Here is an 18,791-nt window from a genome sequence, read left to right on the forward strand (position 1 = left end):
TCCCGTTCATCGCATAACATTTAACAACAAAAGGCATATGTGCACTAACTAACAGCAGAGATCCACCAGTATACAATACAACACCTGTAGCAGCTGTAAGACTTGATTTTTCCGCCACTTTCGCGAGTTCTTCCGCGGCTGAACCGAGATAACCGACGTTAAATGGCAAATTTTTTTTTCGACATAACCAATAATAAATGCTTAGAAAAAGCGAGAATTTGGCAGTTCCACTTCAAAAACGTTGACTTAATAGGGTTGTCGAGATAACCGAGGGCGAGATAAGCGGGTTCCACTGTACTTAAAACACTTGTCAGGTTTTGACCTCTGGAAAATACACCATCAATGGAGCATGATGTATTTAACTAATGTATTTATTTGTTTATTTTTTAAATTGGAAATCCCTCAAAATGTTTTGTCTGCCAGCTTATCATGTGGATGAACACAAACCAATAAGCAGCCAGGGCTTTAACATCGACAGAAACTACAGAAAGAACAGATTTAAAGCGGCAGTAATTCACCATTAGCAGTAGATTGTGTACATCCCAATACAAAGCTTCTATTTTTGTGTTTTTTAGTAACTAAATTTGTGGTATTTTTTTTTTCTTTCATTAAATTTTCATTACGAGAAACAAATTGGTTGAACATGGATTTCAGAATTTCATACAACCTGCTTTTGAAATATAAATATATATACTGTATATAATGTGTGTGTGTGTGTGTGTGTGTGTGTGTGTGTTGATCTAGAAGTAATGCAGAATCTTCACTATTCAACATTCAAGAGTTTGAACGTTTTATTTGCTTTATAAGTATTATTAGCTCGTGGCATCAAGGCACTTTAATACCTTTTCTCTGTGCTCAATGTAATTAAATGAAGGGCTTTTTTCTTTTTTTCTTTTACAAACCTGCTCTGTTTGTATACGACTCATGAGCATGATATTAAATATGAATTAAATATTACCGTATTGTTACACTGATGACTTACGGGAGCGAACACTTATTCAGTTCCATATTAAATATTTGCTGAATCTTGAACACTATGACATGAATGGGGCTTCGACGGTATATAAGGAAACATGAAGATTTATTGGAGTAAATACGCATTAAATACGCAGTTTGATCTTGCCTGGTGTTGATTGATATAAAATATCCATAATTGCATTGAATGAGGAACTGAATTCAAAATAAAGCATCTCTGTTTGACATGACTGGAATCCTGTACAGAATAATGGTGCTTAAATGAAAGAAAGGCAGCACAGGATCTTGTAAAATAACCTGCATCTGTGATGTCTTCCAGAGAAATGAGCTCTGTTGTCTGTTGCACGAGTGAAGACGTATATTGGGACGCCAGACTTTTCCAGCTATATGTGATTGTTTTTCAATCTGTTACCACAATGTTGGAGGCTCACAATTGTTTTGGACGTCTGAGATGGAAATAGCAATGGAATGTTCCAATAACTTGAAATAGGAAACCAAAACCAGCATAACAACACCCCTGTACACAAAGCCATGGTTTGGAGTGGAAGATCTTGACTGACATGTTCTGGAGCTTTGATCTTAAAGCCTATTGAACATCTTTGGAATGAATGGTGACAGACAGCAATATTTGTAGTCACATCTCCATTATATCGATGTTGGAAACTGTATATTGTAAGACAACCATTACAACAGTGGGCCTTATTTACCAATCTAACGACGTTTGTAAATGTTTTCAGCAAATTCAATCATAAATATGTTCATGGCATGGCTGAATTGATTTAGGCCACACCCACAAAAGATTATAAAAGGTGAAAAAGACAAATGATGCCTAAAACATATGGCAAAAGTGTGGATACCTGCTAACACCTTCTTCTTATATAGGGCGCCATTACTTTTTGCTGTAAACGAATCTCTTTGAATTGTACTATGTCCAGGATTTAAACTTGATTGGATCCTCCTTGCATAAAAACTCATCGAAGCTGAGCAGTTTGCGCTACAGTTTTTTTCTCGGTAGCTTCGGAGCGTTTCGATAAAATTCTTAAAACTACTTGTTCAACCTCCAATTGTGCACATCATTAGAGCGTTTTTTCGTTGCCTTGAACAAATTGCGAACGCTTCAGACATTCGTTGTGTGCAATCGTTTCCTTCATTATCATTTATTTATGTTATGTTGATCAAAATATGTTATACTGGTTCTCACCTGAATAGTCTCAACCCTCGAACCGTCTCGGCATCAGTTCAGTCAGTTGTGTCTTGAGTTAAAGAATTGTTAAGTGAATTGCATCAGATCAACCAATGACCAACTATTTCTCTATAAAAGGTCATATGTGAATCTCGTGAACCTTCAATTGACAGATCGAAACAGAAAAAATGCATGGACAACCAGGAAATGAATGAACAGTGGAACATCACAGTAAAAGTGTGAATCCTGTCCGGTCTCTTACAATCAATATAAGTCTAATCAACAAGACTAAACATTTTGACTCTCTAATTTATTAACAATGAAAAAAGGACGTGTTATCTTGATGAAAATGAAATCAGAACAAGTATTTTTATTTTTGAGAGAAAAGTTCAGGCTTTTGCATGTAATCCATTGTGTGGTGCTGTTTGAGAAAACGCTAAGAATTATCCAAGAAACGCTCCGAAGCAACTTCGAAAAACTGTAATGAGTCGATTTATATGTAAATGTCTATAAATGCATGAGTGATACGAACGTTCTCTCTTTCATATGATCAACTAATTTCTTGTGTGAAGGTTTGATAAATGAGGCCCAGTGAAAGCACCTGTGACTGCGTCCATGTTCCTTTGGATCTTGTAACACTAATAAAGAAAGCGAGACCATCGAGGTCGACGGTGATTTAGTTTACGACGCAGGATTTCCGGCACATGCTCTCCGTGTCGAAGCGATTACGGTTGCCACGGCAACCTCCAAACCAGAACTGAGCACAGGAGTTGGCCTTGGGCTCGTAATACCACTTCACGACGTACTCGCGACACGGCCCGGGGTCGAGCAGCTGCAGGCAGGCATCGTCTGGAAACAGAAAAATGTCACACCGGTTGTTTAAATTCTCATCCCCAATTAATGACTAATGTTACCAAGTAATTCGGTGTTTACCAAGTAAACAATATGCTTATTTACACAGAAATCAATTTTACTTCCTGCCAGTCATTTCCTTAGTGGTGAAGTGTAAATATTAGTGTGTGTGAATAGGGAAAGTAGCAGTTTAAATAGGATTAGAAAGAAGGAAATGTTTCATAATTATAATGCAAGTTAAAGCTGGGTGATGATGAAAAGGGAAGACTCAAATAAATTAATTGGATTGAAGATAATATTAAAGCAGGTGGTAGCTAAGTGGTTAAGGTATTGGACTTTGGCTCTAAAGGTTGTTAGTTTAAGTCCCGGCCACACCAAGTTGCCACTTCTGGGCCCCTGAGCAAGATCCTTAACCCTGTCAGTGGTATGAATACGATAAAATATCAGTCGCACTTGAGAAGAGCATCTGCCAAATGCTGTAAATGTAAATCAACATTCATATCAAGGGATTGGACTTTGGATCTGAAGGTCATCAGTTCAAGTCCTAGCCACACCAAGCTGCCTTTCTTTCTTTCTTTCTTTCTTTCTTTCTTTCTTTCTTTCTTTCTTTCTTTCTTTCTTTCTTTCTTTTTTTATTTCCTTCCTTCCTTCCTTCCTTCCTTTCTTCCTCCCTTGATGGTCATCGGACCATCAAGGCCAGCAGGGATTTATCTTACAACGTAGGATTTTCAGCACATGCTCTCTGTGTCAAAGCGATTACGGTTGCCACGCCAACCTTCGAAACAGAACTGAGAGCAGTAGTTGACCTTGAGTTTGATTTGTTTACACTCCTGGACTCCTGGGCCCCTGAGCAAGGCCCTCAGTTGTGAGGTGACAATGCCCCACGCATCAAAAATCGAAACGTTTACCTTTGCTGAAATCGTCCTGAATCAGTATTAGTCGTGGCTCGGGGGTGGTGATGGTGCTGGTGGTGTGAGGTGGTCTGTGTAAGGAATCTTCTGGATCAGAATGGTATGTGATACGCCACAGATGCTCAAGACTGTTCAGGTCCTTCCCATTTAAGAATGGAGTGTTGGTACTCTGTAAGATCTCTCCTGATGCTTCTGGCTGCTTTATAACAAAACAATATGACATTAATAACAGATAAATATCTGGGTTGAATATTATATTGTTGCTTCTGGTTTATTATTAAAGCAGTTTTAGGATTGTACTATTTAAGGCAATTCTTCCAAGGTATTTTATTGTTACATGGACATTTTTTTTCAGCTTTTTCAGTTTTTTCGAAAGTGGAGGGACAGTGTATATGATACAATCTATATGATCTCAATATCAAATAATGGATCATATCCATTTGGCATATCCAGTAATGATATGGAATCATGTCTATCTGATTTTAAAATAATTAAAAGAAGGCCATATGTCATGTTCAATGAAGTCATGTATGAATGGGTGGAGCCGGATGAAATGAGTGGTAAGAAGCACTCCTATAGCAGATGAGACTAATCAGTACGCTCTGTTTCAATGTCTGGCAACGGAGATAAAAAGAAGTGAAACAAGAAACACCAAAAACACATGAAAAACTGCACTCTGTCGACCGCCGGCGAGTGTAAGGCATCTCACAAGGTGGGAGATGCGTTACATCCTGGCAGCGTCCCGAAGTATCGTACCTCGTATATGCAGCTATGTTAGCAGAGAACTAACATTTATATGACACTTATTTTGCTTTCGTTTAATCTAGTCAAAAGGTTAAAGTGTGTACTAAGATATAGACAGATTGAAGCCACCTGTTCGCGGTCTGCTCTAAAGGTTGGGATGTACGTCCTCCTCAGTAGTCCCTCATTGTAGAATGGGATTCCGGGGGTTACAGGGAGAAGATCAGGGCTGGGGGTTTGACCGAACAAGCCATCATTGTTCTCACAGAGTTGAACCAACAGCTTACCCTCCAATGCTGAGGCAAAGAGAGCATGCTGTTATATTGAGTTTATGTCTTTATAGATTTTTGGGAATCTTCCTTAAAATCTATGTGTCTAAACTAAATGTGTAGCATTCGATTTGTCAGAGCTCAGGGTTACGATTTGTCTTTGTGACAGGAATGTACATGAACAATCCCTATGTTACTCGCTACAGGGAACGTCGTGTTACAATGCCAAAAAGGTACCATACCAGTGAGTGTCCTGAAATCGCTGATCAGATAGACATGTTCCTCGTCCGGATCAGAGGCGATAAACTCCAGCTCCTTCTTAAAACTCTCGTAAAACGGCTCGCTCTGATTGACCATTCCAATAACGAACATCTCGACGCCGCTGGCATGCGCGTCTCGCACCACGTCCTCCAGCTTGAACACGTCCCGTCGGTCCATCTGGCCGTCCGTAATTAACAGTGCCACTTTCCGAACCCCAGGGCGGCCCGAGCGGAACAGCTGATTGGCCTGATTTAAGGCGCTTCCTGTGTAGGTTCCCTCCCCCATGTAGGGCATTTGGCGTACGGCGGATTTCACCTCGACGCTGGTCAGCGGTTGATGCAGATCACCGATCACCGTAGTAACGTGGCTGTACAGCACAATCCCTACATGTGTAATGTTGGGCCTGACAGACACACGGTCGATCAGGCTGTTCACAAAGTCCTTAACGACTTCGAAGTTGTCTGGACCCACGCTCTCCGAGCTGTCGATGACAAAAACCAGATCCAGGGGGCTGGATCTGCAAGTCACGCCACAGCCTGAAAGAGGACAATTTTCTTACGATTGCAAAAATGGAAATATATAGCATCCTGCCTTGCTAACTGTACAATTGAACATTTAACCACTAGGGGGCTTAGTGAGTTATTATGTAGCTACCAATGCTAAAGAATGAAAACTAAGTTACTAAGAATACTAACACTAAGAGCTTCATAAGCAAATTACACAAAAACTTAATTGTTTATATGCATTAGAACAAATTTCCGACCGATCAGAAAAATGCAGTGGCGCTATAGTGACAGTCGAAAAGCGTTTACAGACAGCAAAGTTTAAATGGTTGCTCAAGAATCCTCTGTTCCCATCCTCCATTCAAATTAATTTTGTCAGCCTGATTTTGGTTCAAAAAGTGCAAGTAAATAGGAAGAATGGAAACGACTTACCACAAATGGATCGAATTAATTTAACAACTTCTTCTCTCTGCAATGTAGAAGATGAGCAAAGCCATGAAAGGCACATGACTCAGCTTAATTCAGTAATGAAATATAAATGTATGTGGTTCGATCAGACTTACAGTGAGACCAGGTTCTCCTTTGTGGCCTGGCCGACCCTGCAAAGCAAACACTTTTAAAAAATGTATTTATCAAACAGTATTATACATTTATTCAACTTGTACTGAGACTGTACTCAGTTTTCAGTCTTTTTTTTCCCCGTAAAATTTTCATAAATAATTACTATTCACAAAAATGTAAGGTCCATACCACTGGACCCGTTTGTCCTGGTTCCCCTTGTCCTCCTTTGTCTCCCTTGCGTCCTCGTTCTCCAGAAACCCCACGGTCCCCCTGCAAAACGCTCCAACATTACAACAATGTCCATGTCTTAATACAAAACAGGACATGAACTCTTTGTACCTTTTGTCCAGGTAAACCTACTCCTGGGGCTCCTCTCGGTCCAACTAATCCCTGAAATCCATGCTCACCCTGGACCAAATGAACATGAGGATAGTCAGGGTAAACAAAGAGCTTTATCACGTTTTATGATCATACTATTATTGTAGAATCATAAGAACAAGATATAAAGAGCATGATATAAAGATTTGAATTGAACACTGGTAACTCGTCTTGCCTTTGGGCCTTGGATTCCCTCTCCTGAGGGCCCGGGTGGGCCTGGTGGGCCAGTCGGACCAATAGAACCCTGTAAATCAAATGAAAACTCATTTGTTTACACTGTTAAAATATAAAAAGTTACTTTTCTATTTTCCATTTTTTTCTTTTACTGGAACACAGGATACTGCTCATCCTGTGTTCCTTAGTTTTTATTTTTGTTTTTAATAAGTGAAGGTTTGTTTAGAAAGTCTGCTTTGGTACAGTCGTAATTCGAACCCTACAGCTAATTTCCAGGTCACAGAGATCTGAATCAGAGTCTAGCGTTTGAGTTACTGACTAACCTTCAGGCCTACATGTCCAATTCCTGGCAGTCCTGCTGGTCCTGGAGAACCTGCAAAACCCTGATCCCCCTGAAACAGAAACAGTCCAAACTGGATCACACTCCATAGTATTTTTAACTAAATCAGCATCTTTCAGTAAGTTTAAGGCCACACTTTTGATGTAAATCAAATACTGGAGTGGCAAAACACCAAACTATGACATTTGGTTGAATTTATTCATACCTTAGGTCCTGGAAAGCCTGTCCCCTCTGGACCCGGCTGTCCAGGTTGTCCTTTGGGGCCTGGAGGACCCTAAAGATCAAAAGAATATAATCTTTACTACAGCTGTACTATCTGAACAGATCTTTTGGTGATTATACTGTAGTTAGGTGTATATTTACAGGGGATCCAGGATAACCATCTCCCTTCAGCCCTGGGGGTCCTAGAGGTCCGGGTAGTCCTCGTTCACCCTTAATGAAAAAAATGAAACATAAATTGTGCTGGATAGAACAAACGTTTTTTTTATTCAGGTCAGTTAAAATACGTTTGTAATATGTTTGTAGTTTCTATTTTACAGAGAAACTAAATAACTGTATACTTCAACTTCATTTTACTTAGATTAATAAAATAATAACCATTGAAAAGTTTACTCGATCTTTTAGAAAATTGGATGAATTTTTAGTTTTTAAAGAATTTGATATCGATAATGACTGCCAATAAGATCAGACATGTTATTATTTAAGGTTATATGTGTAAAAAAAAGTCGCATCTTCATCTTCAGGAAAAGTTTGGAGTCCACAGGAGCCAAATCTGGCGATTAGGGTGGGTGCGGAAGTGAGATTGTGTGGATGTTCTCCGACGATCATCATGCACAAGTTGCTGAATGGTTTCGACATTTTCAGGAATTGAGGTCTTTCAGTGATGTTCTTCTGATCTTGAAGCATGTGCGCAACTCGAAACACCTCGAACAACTCATTGCAGCATCGTCGTATGTCAAAGTATGTCATGTCTAACGTCTCTGCTGAAGTTTCACACAGAAATTCATGTTTGCTCTTTGTTTTATCTTGCTGTTCATGATGAAATCACAGACGTGATAAAGCACAAGGTGAGAATAGCACCGGTTACACCAATAGTCTCAAAACTTTCTGATACCCTCTTGTAATCGACCCATGCAACCAATACAACTGAAGCTACGTACATCACATGAGAAGACAATATATCTGTACATGCCCTCTGAGATGTTAAAGGTTTTGATGTTACTATATAGATAACTTTTATAACTAATTGCTTAAGAACACTTGTTAAAATCTGACCTTTGGCCCAGGAATCCCTATTCCTGTTTCTCCAGTAAGTCCTGGAAATCCGGGCAGTCCAGGATCCCCCTATTGAGAATACACTCAAAATTATATTCCAGAATTTGGGATTATTTAACAAGGAATGAGACGCCATGTCTACTTAATTAACTACACTCACTGAAGGTACAGGTCACAGAAATCTAACTTTACCTTACTGCCTGGTAACCCAATTCCTGGAGGTCCAGTTGGCCCAGGAAACCCCAAAACTCCCGGTTCTCCCTGTAAGATGTAGGACACAATACAAGTTTAGACTTGCATTCTAAAATGAAGTGAAACTACAAACTGTTTGGTATGAGTTTAACCATCCAGTCCCACATCAAGATTTTCATTAAAATAGTTTTAAACAGCACAACAGTGCCTGTCACATGACTCAATAACAGGACGACCTTGACATGATTTAAAGTAAATAAAACTACAAGTTTCTAGAAACACCCAGCTTTGCCTTATTTGGGTTATAACAATAATCCTTCTATTTTTTTCTCCCTACCTTGGACCCCACTAGGCCAATCGGCCCTATGACTCCCGGTTGTCCTCTGGCTCCTCTCTCTCCTCGCTCTCCCTTTAAAAACAAGGCACATATTGTTTCAACAACATCGTCTGCACTTTTTGTCCTATTTAAACTGTAATACAATATTAGGACCTAAGAATTTCAAACATCACATAAACCTTTTCTCCAGGTAGACCTTTACCAGGTAGTCCTTCTAGTCCTCTAGGCCCAGGAACGCCGGCTTCACCCTGCATCAAAAATATAATACTGTATATGGCCAAATACTGCTTTCTGGAGCTGGTTGTAAATTCGTTATGTGAACATGCCAACCTTTTGTCCTCTCGCTCCGTCTTCCCCTGGAGAACCTGGCTTTCCTGGGACACCATGTAAGCCGAACTCACCCTAAATCAGAGACAGGTTAAAGGCTTTTCACTCATTTCACTCATCCCATCCACCAGTCAGCTCTTCCCAATTATAATATATCTACTAACCTTGAAGCCATTGACTAATGTATTTATGACGGACAGGGGAAACAGAGTCGGCCCCTCCCACCCTGAAAGCATCAACAATATTCCTTTCTTGGATTTATACCTGCATACTGCTGTGGTTTGCCCTGTTGATCTCCAGACCATAGGAAGAATATGTTTTTCTGTCTTTACATTGACCAGACTTTACATTGATCATCAGATCATCTGATAAGGACTTTCCTCAACTAAATCAGATTATTTTAAGATAAGGCCAGTAAAATTCACTTATCCTGAATTTCTTTAGCAGTAACTTTAAAATTGTCACCCCTCCAGTAAAAGTCAAGCTTGACTTATCATACCCTCACATCCATCTCCAGTCAAAGGTCTATAAGTTGACAAAGTAGTAGTAATAACATCTACATACTGAATTGTTCATCCTTAAATGCATCAGGACGTAGAAGAATATCAAGAAATTACTTATTTACATGTTTAATTATGCAAAATACCAGAGTGTCCAAGTAATCTCAAGTCAAGACTTAAACCCAATTCAGACTCCCCGGTGCTTTGTTCATCCTTTTTGTCCCACCTTGGCTCCTGGCTCCCCGATGCCTTTCTCTCCTGGTGGGCCACGTTCTCCCGGAAGACCAGGATCTCCCTGTAAAAGAGAAAATGTAGCATAGCCTCCACCTTGAGTTCACAGTAGGAACTGCATTTTTTTTTTAGTTTCCATGCAATTAATTAACGTTTTGCACAAGGACCCTACCTTTTCACCAGCAATGCTTATCCCTGGGATCCCTCTCGGACCGGGGGGACCTATCGGCCCCTGGGTTCCCTACACGTGTTATATTGTAGCATTGAGATGAAAATGAAGGTACGAAAAAATAAAAAAGTACATATCAGATTAATTTCTTCATAACTTGATCCAATTTGAAGCATTTGAAAGGGTTCTTATTATATACTACATTTTGAGACCTTTTCTCCTTGAATTCCCAATCCAGAAGCCCCTATGGGTCCAGCTGGCCCAGGGGGCCCAACATTACCCTGAGAAAATGTGCAAAGGAATGACATTTATGTTATACCACTCTAAAAGAACAAATAAAGATTAATAATTATTATTGTGTTGTACCTTTTCCCCCTTCAGGCCAAAACCTGGCAGTCCAGGTGCTCCGGTTGAACCGTTATAACCTCGTTCCCCCTGAGATATAAACCCAGGTTAGATTTTTTTTTATCTTATGCTGAGCTCAGACTTGAGAGTGGTAAGCAGTGGTAACAAGTGGCACATGATATAACCTTTAATGTGGTATAAGAATAAACATTTATCATTTATTGAATTTTATCGCTAAGTGTTTCTACTCCCACCACTAGCAAGTGTAATTTAGAAACTGACGAGGCTGCATTCTGTATAAGTTGTTCACCTTTGGTCCAAATAGCCCTTCTCCTGGCAAACCGGGAAGCCCCCGAGGCCCCATAAGTCCTGGTGGTCCCTATAATAAAAAAAAATGCATTTAGTCTTTCATTATCAGTAATCAAATAAGATTAAGACATTTTTCCGTCAGTTCCCACTTACAAGCTGGCCCGGTTCTCCTGTTCCGTTCGGACCGATGGGACCCTGTCTTCCGGGGTTTCCTTTGTCCCCCTAAAAATATTGCATAATTCAAAGTTAAACACAAGTAGTAGGACATAAAGCATGTCTTTTATCAGGTAATACGATTTTATAAGAATCTATGGTTTTCTATGCAATAATTGTGCACCAAGTTTAATAGTAGGCCAGGATGAAAGGACAATATCGTCCTGCAAAGTGTAACGATCAAGCTGAAAAGAACTGTGGGGGGAAAAGCTGTGACTAGAATTTTGGGTAATATCACTAGTGCAGAAAGACAAAGTTTCAATGCAAGATTGTTCAAATCTAGCTTCCTTATAAAAGAGTCTTGTTTACATTCACAGCATTTGGCATATGCTCTGGATAAGAGCTGCGTTTTTGTTGATTGAAATCGCCTTCTTGGTGTGTACGAAAGGCCAAAACGATAAAAAAAAGTGATGCTATGCTATGTCTGATGCATTGCCCTGTTCTAAACATTTCCATTTACAGTATATCCGGTAGACGCCTTTATCCAGAGAGACTTAAAGTCATCTCAGTCATACAGCTGAGCAATTCAGGGTTAAGGGCCTTGCTCAAGGACCCAGCAATGGTCTTTTAAACGTAACGATACTTGAATAAAAATATGACCTGAACCCTCAAAAACTCATGGAATTTAATTTCCGACCTTTAATACAATAAATCGCATCAGTTCACCTTAGGGCCTGGAAATCCAACGCCGATATCTCCTCGAGGTCCAGTCGCTCCGGGAAGTCCTTGATCTCCCTACGTTCAGATTACACTTTAAGACTTTCAAAAAAATTACATAGGAGGTGTAGCTGGTGTACACTGATAATGTCGTCGACCTGATTTCGATGCTCTAATAGCCACAGACTGCAAAATTGTCTAGACTGTATAAATGTCAAGCTAACTTGATTAAAACATTCCATGTTTTTGTTATAATTATAAGATATAAGTCTATATTTCAGAAACATCTCTACACAAGTCTGTGTATGACCTCAAAGACCAGCTGACCGTTTTATTCTATTTTGCGCTCGATGTGGGCAGATCTAACAGGGGCAATGAAATGTCTGTCTCCTGCTAAATTAAAAAGTACTACGCTGACCTTTACTGAGAATAAAGCTTCATTCACATTTAGCTTCCAATACGGTATGGAATATTCTCAAAGCACTCTTTGTGTCACACAGCATTTTATTTTGGTATGGAAGTCCCCTCCAAATGGCGGCCGTAGATAATCCACAGATAAAACGTGTCGTCAATGCGATAATGCCCGACTGTGTCGCGTGTTGCGTAACGACCGTAGCTCTATTCACTGCAAAAGAGCTTCAACAAAGTTTTGTTCTTACTTTGGGGCCCTCCTGTCCTTCAGGTCCTTCGTCCCCTGGTGGCCCCTGGGGGCCCTGAATAAAAGACAGACAAAAAAGTGATGAAGTAAATAGTATTTTGAAGTGTTACAGCATCTCCGTCAGTAGCGCATATTTTGACGTCAGGAAGATGGAAGGATTCTCCAGCATCAGTGCTTTCTATCTCTCGGAGATAAAGCTGGTACTTGAAGTTTTCCTTTTATTTTACAAATTCTTTCTAACATGACTAGCTGGAATGAGGTAGGAACAACAACAATAACGAGGTGTGTGATTTAGCTCCATTGTTAGTTAGGATAAAGCTATTGTTAAACAATACAAAGCTTCTGGTTGCGATCGGTGTGTCATGAACAGATAGAAACGTGCAAAACGTATACATTTAAGATGTATACGTTTTCCTGTGAAACGATGTGTGTTTTTTTTTAACATTTATGGAATGAGTCTCCAGTATCACTGCTTTCTGAGGACTCGGATGTTCAGACCTCGCTGCGGACTATGATAAAGCGGTCCTCTCCTCCATCCACGAAGCCAGACGTGTCTACATTTTTACATTCTAAGTTTAATCCCGGAGAACAAAGTCTAAACCATAATGTCCCACAGCTCCGCATTTGCCGTGTCAACACACGCACTGCCACAGGATTACGAGTTTATCCTCTGCTCACATTCCATAAGTGCAGGACCATGGACGGGTGCCATTACTTCTCCTAAATTAACGCAGATGGTGATTAATGAAACAAGCTAATGATGGTTTGATATTTACCTGCTCCCCTCTGACTCCTCTGGGTCCTAGAGGTCCTTCAACTCCCTGAGAAGTACAATATTACACTTGATTTCGTATCTGATCATCGTTTGATCTGTGAGGTGCAGTAGGTCAGAGAGATGTACCTTATTTCCTTTCAATCCAGGAGCTCCACATTGTCCTCTGTCACCCTAGAAGACACTCACATATTTAAGGATAATTTAAGATTGTGTTTTTTAACAGTTTCTACAGCATTATGAGGACATAAAGCACGAGATGCAACTCTTGCAGATATTTCGAACATGTAATTACCAATACAACTGACCATTGTTCTTGCTCTCTGGGTATTTGGTCCACATTTATACAGAAGATGAAGGTTATTCCAGGGTGCTACCGAATCCTGGATTCCGATTGGTCGGAAGTTGTTTGTTAATATTCTTTATCAGCGTCATTATACTGTATTACTGTTACTATAGAAACAGCTTACATATGGGCTTGTGTGATCGATGTTTCACGTAAACGGATAAGTGAAAAGGTGAAAAGGCGTGTTTTATTTAACATTTATGGAATGAGTCTCCAGTATCAGTGCTTTCTAACAGTCCGATATAAAGCTGTGATGTTTCCAGTCATCTTCAGGACAGAGAAGTTCATGCTTGTGTGTTGTAAGAGATAGAACTCTTACCTTATCACCTTTGTAACCAGGTCTTCCCTACACATCACACACACACACACACACACACACACACACACACACACACACACAAATAGCAATAGACACAGATACATTACTGTATAATAATCTCTAATAAAGACTGCAGTTATGTAGGACTTACCTCAGGCCCATCCATTCCCGGGGGTCCTGCCGGTCCCGTGCCTCCCTGCGGTACGGCGACACGTGAAATTCATTACCCATTATCACTTCTAATTTCACGTCTGGATTCACGCTTACACACTGTACTGTACTACATTATCTAGGACCTTCATAGGTTCTTAGGTTCTCTGTTGTGTTTTTTGGAAGCAACTTGAAGGAACCTGAATTACTGAACAAAACATTGAACACACCCTCATTCAATCTTCACTCTTTGTTTTATAGTGTAGTGTAGTGTAGTGTAGTGTAGTCTTGTGTGTGTGTGTGTGTGTGTGTGTTAGTTGTGTATCTGCTATCTGAGTACAGTATACAGTAAGAAACGCTAATGAACTCTTAACTCTGACCTTTACACCTTTGGGTCCCGGCAGTCCGTCGTTACCAGAATCTCCTTTTTTCCCCTAAAACAAACCCATGAAGATCATCTTCACTCCTCATCACCACTCGCTATAGAAACCACAAATCATTACTGCAAAAACACTCACAGGGCTTCCCGGAGCTCCTCTGCCTCCTTTCTCACACACACACGCTTGCACTCGTGGGCACTGGAAAACAGAACCTGGATATTAAGTGTGTGATGCGCAGTTTTATGAATCGGTAGTGAAAGTGGAAAAACACTTACATCTTTGTGGACCACTTTTTCCTGGAAAAAAAAAAATATTTAGAGAAAATTAGATTAGAAATAATTTTTAATGAAAAATATAAAAATAATTTCTATTCTTGCCTGTTCAGTCCGAACATTGTTACATAATTACATAATGGTATTCGATTACATAACATTATGATGCATGTAATCATAAACATAGAATCTATCTATCTATCTATCTATCTATCTATCTATCTATCTATCTGTCTGTCTGTCTGTCTGTCTGTCTGTCTGTCTGTCTGTCTGTCTGTCTGTCTGTCTGTCTGTCTGTCTGTCTGTCTATCTATCTATCTATCTATCTATCTATCTATCTATCTATCTATCTATCTATCTATCTATCTATCTTCTGTTATAATAACCTCCACACGTCTTGGACATTGTTCCACTTTCTTTTGAAGTTTTCTTGTGGACATTTGTGAGATTTCATTCATTTATTTTTATTTAGTAAAATTATTTAGTTTTTTATACCATGGTCTTAATGCTAGATTTTGATTGGGTGGGAATTCAGGCATGAGTTCAGACCCTTGAACACGCAGCCAGTTTGCGTTTGTCAGCGTTCTAAATAAATGCGTTGATAATAAACTGCTATAACCGTAGCAACATCCCGATCCATTTCCATACAGTTTGAAACAGCTATTGTACACATTTCCTAACAACCTTAATGAGTTTGTGTATTCACTGTATAAGTAAATACGGTGATTTAGAAACGGCTCGAGGCGCAAGAAGAATTTGACAAACTTTGAAAAGGAAAAACGTTTAAATGAGAAATAGAGCGAAAAACAGCACTAGGAGTTTACTTCAACCGCTTCATTAATAGAGATGAAGCACAGGAAGTAGTTGGAATCCAGTCCCCTGGCTGTGGAATACCCCTTACTATATTCAATCCGAATAACAGAATGATGTGTTTGTATTCGGTTTCATTACTAACATCGAACAAATATTCACACAAACAGATTTTCTGGAACATTCTACCACACACTGCGCTACAGCCATTTGTTCTCGCAGAGTTTTTTTTCTTATGTTCAGCCCACAAGTTTGAGCTTATCGACACTCTCTTTTGTATGCGGGTGATATTTTTTCTTCTCAGAATCTTTATTAATGCAAAATACAGCACAATCCATGCCATTGTGGCATCAGACATGACCATTAATCCCAGACATTCATGTACATGGAAACTGACATCTCGTACGGGACTAAAAGCAGGGTCAGCTGTGGTACAGCCACCCTGGAGCAGAGAGGGTTAAAGCCCAACAGTGGCAGCTTGGTGATGCTGGAGCTTAAACTGATAATTCTATGTACATATCTCTTACGATGAACATATTTTTTTACTATTATATTAAACATAACATTATGCTGAATGATAAACACAAAATTCAGAATTCATATGAAGAATGAAACTGACACTGTATCATGAAATTGTATCACCCTGCTCATATCAGCTTACAAGCTCCTGAAGGAGTCTCTCCTCCAGGTCTGGATCATTGAGGTTGTGCATGAAACGCTCCGCCGGACTGCTAGCCACTGCTCGGAGCTTGGCGTTGTTATGGCTGCCCTGTGACGACAAACTGATGGTGAACAGCCTGATGTTGTGACCTTTGGCCTCGTTGGTGGCAGCCAGGATGTTGGGATTCCGTGGATGGTCGGATCCGTCGGTCATCAGCAGCATGACCCTGACGCTCCGGTCGTCAGTCTCACGTATGAAGAGCCCGGTGGCATTCCCGATCGCGTAGGAAGAGTACGTACCTTGCCCGATGTAGGCCATCGAGGTCACGCCATTCAGGAAGCCGTCCAAACCGTTCCAGTCTGAGAAGCTCCTCACGACGGACACGGAACTGCTGTACTGCAGAGCGGCGAGGCGGGGCATCAAGTGCCAGCCGTGGACCCGCATGTTCACCACGCGGGAGCCAAACGAGCTTGCAAAGTCCTTCTCTTTCTCAAACCGGTACAGCATGGCACTCTCCGAGCTGTCCAGGAGGAAGGCCAAGTCCAGCACACACGTGGCCGCTGCTCAGGAAACACATATTCAGTCACAAAGAACACACGTGGGTGTCAGTGATTTTAACATCTGTTTCCATCTACAGGTTTCAAAACATCGAACAGACTGGAAATCTACTTATAAATGAGATTAAACACACGACTTTGGTTTACCGTTTTCATTTCCAGTGGTCAGGTTGTCCGTCTGTTTTTTTCTGGTTTGACTTCTGACGTCACTCAAAAGAAACAATGCCACAAAGCTCAGCAGTGTCACGCTCCACGGCTTAGCCTTCATATTAAGCTTAAGAGAGAAAACAGGTTAAAGAAAGCATATCTCTTGTCTTCTATATAACACTGTTTCTCATTTTACTCCAAGAGGTGTCTAAAGACTCTGACACTGGAGAGTCCTTTTAGAAGTGTTTAATAGAGAATTGAACAGCACTATACATTTCAGAAAACTCATCACCCAAACTCATCACTCAAAACTCAATTACAGGTGAGTGTGCCGAGTGCATACAGCTAATAATGTTAGCTTTCTTGTTTGCAATATTAACCTTTGAGTTTAGGTGCCAAACTCCAGTCAAAGAAGTACCTGGGCTAAACTGCCCCTCCAAATATATATATATATATATATATATATATATATATATATATATATATATATATATATATATATATATATTATATAGACACTTGACTTTTCCTTGGATTTCCTTTTACTTGAACTTGGAGACCCGAAACCAGTTCCAGCATGGCGATACCGCTGTGCACAAAGCCAACTCCATAAAGATATGCATTACAGGGGTTGGAGGGAAAGATTTCCTACTATAGAACTCTAATAAAGACCTCTGGGATGAATGTGAACGCTGACTGCACCCCAGGCCTCCTCACCTCACCTACACCAGAACCTGACTTTACTGACACCCTTGGAGCTGAATCAATCTCCACAGATTTCTGCAGGCACATGCCAAAATCTAGTGGAACATCTTCCTAGAAGGTTACAATAAAATCAAATGAGACTAAATGTGGAATGGGATGTTTAAAAAGCACTTGTGGTCAGTTGTCCACATATCCTTTGGTCCATATTGTGTATATATATATATATATATATATATATATATATATATATATATATATATATATATAGTAACAAATCTTAAATGTAAAATAATTTTTTTTTCCAGAAAAAGCAATTAATCTCTAATTGCAATGTCAAAATTAATTCTTAACAATTAAATGATGAGAACATTCAATACTCATGATCAGTTTCCCATCACAATCTGTTTATAAGCACTTAAATGTATCATGATATTATATTGATATTATAATAAACTTGTAGTTATGATAGTATATGATATTATAATAAACGTGTGTTAGTTTGAAATCAGTGTTAAAGTCAGAACAGCACACATGCACAGGGCAGAAGAATAAAACCCAGAACATGATGCAAGTCATCTACAAAAGCCACAAAAAAACTGTCATCTTTTATGTTCTTACCTTTTATGTCATGCAGAAGCGAGTGAGTTTACAGCACTAATCCTGTCACATGCTCACACTGGTCTGACATGCTGATGGTGCAGGAGGTATCTCACTGTCCCTGTTCCGATCTCAGTCCTGACTGCTCCTCAAAATCTTAATGGTTGCCAGATCATTGAAAACGCAACTCTGAGAGGATTGCAAAGGCATCCCTAACACATTAGATAACAAACACACAAGATTTTCCTTCAGTCCAATAACTGAGTAAACAACTACCACTTTAATAAGTAATTATGGTCTCAATATAATAAATATAAGCACATTTAATAATACATTCAATCACAAAATATATATCATTCACTTTAAATAACATTTTGAATAACTTTGTACACGTGTCGAAACTTGAAATCAGATGGGCTCCAACACCTGAGGCAGAGGTTCAGGTTAAGTTCTACTTCCATCATCCAAGAACAGAAATCTACTGCTATTACTGAAATCCTCTGCCTTCACCTCCAGCGTTCTTCTAAAACTTCTACAAACACTTTAACACTCCAAATGAACAAGTCGTAGTGAATAAACCGCGATTATAATATTCGATTTTTATTATAACAATATTATAACAATGACATCTTCTGCTTTGCTATCGACAGACAGGCCTAATGAGACCCCATAACACTTTGAATAACATCGAAAACGTAAATCAGAGACATTAGT

General features: G+C 39.7%; 1 protein-coding gene across 3 annotated transcripts; it reads right to left on the reverse strand.

Moving 5' to 3' along the window:
• Nucleotides 1–184: 184 nt before the first annotated feature.
• Nucleotides 185–18,280, reverse strand: col28a1b (collagen, type XXVIII, alpha 1b). Of its 3 annotated transcripts, none has more exons than XM_046834100.1 (35): nt 18,099–18,280; nt 16,776–16,837; nt 16,072–16,631; nt 14,604–14,624; nt 14,467–14,526; nt 14,329–14,382; nt 13,950–13,994; nt 13,799–13,825; nt 13,263–13,307; nt 13,138–13,182; nt 12,363–12,416; nt 11,713–11,781; nt 10,987–11,055; nt 10,835–10,903; nt 10,546–10,614; nt 10,392–10,460; nt 10,183–10,251; nt 10,006–10,074; nt 9,283–9,354; nt 9,132–9,200; nt 8,953–9,024; nt 8,616–8,684; nt 8,424–8,492; nt 7,512–7,580; nt 7,354–7,422; nt 7,132–7,200; nt 6,810–6,878; nt 6,596–6,664; nt 6,446–6,526; nt 6,259–6,294; nt 6,128–6,164; nt 5,174–5,728; nt 4,795–4,958; nt 3,919–4,120; nt 185–3,007 (listed from the first exon to the last, which is right to left on the reverse strand). In XM_046834100.1, the coding sequence occupies exons 3-35, from the start codon at nt 16,576–16,578 to the stop codon at nt 2,835–2,837; spliced, it is 3,285 nt and encodes a 1,094-aa protein (XP_046690056.1). In that variant the 5' UTR covers nt 16,579–16,631; nt 16,776–16,837; nt 18,099–18,280; the 3' UTR covers nt 185–2,834. The 3 variants fall into 3 exon arrangements, with proteins under 3 accessions (XP_046690056.1, XP_046690055.1, XP_046690053.1); XM_046834099.1 differs by having other exon boundaries at nt 3,919–4,117; nt 16,776–16,902; XM_046834097.1 differs by having other exon boundaries at nt 16,776–16,902.
• Nucleotides 18,281–18,791: the final 511 nt, after the last annotated feature.

Source organism: Silurus meridionalis, chromosome 21, assembly GCF_014805685.1.
Source record: "Silurus meridionalis isolate SWU-2019-XX chromosome 21, ASM1480568v1, whole genome shotgun sequence".
Classification (NCBI taxonomy): Eukaryota; Metazoa; Chordata; class Actinopteri; order Siluriformes; family Siluridae; genus Silurus; species Silurus meridionalis.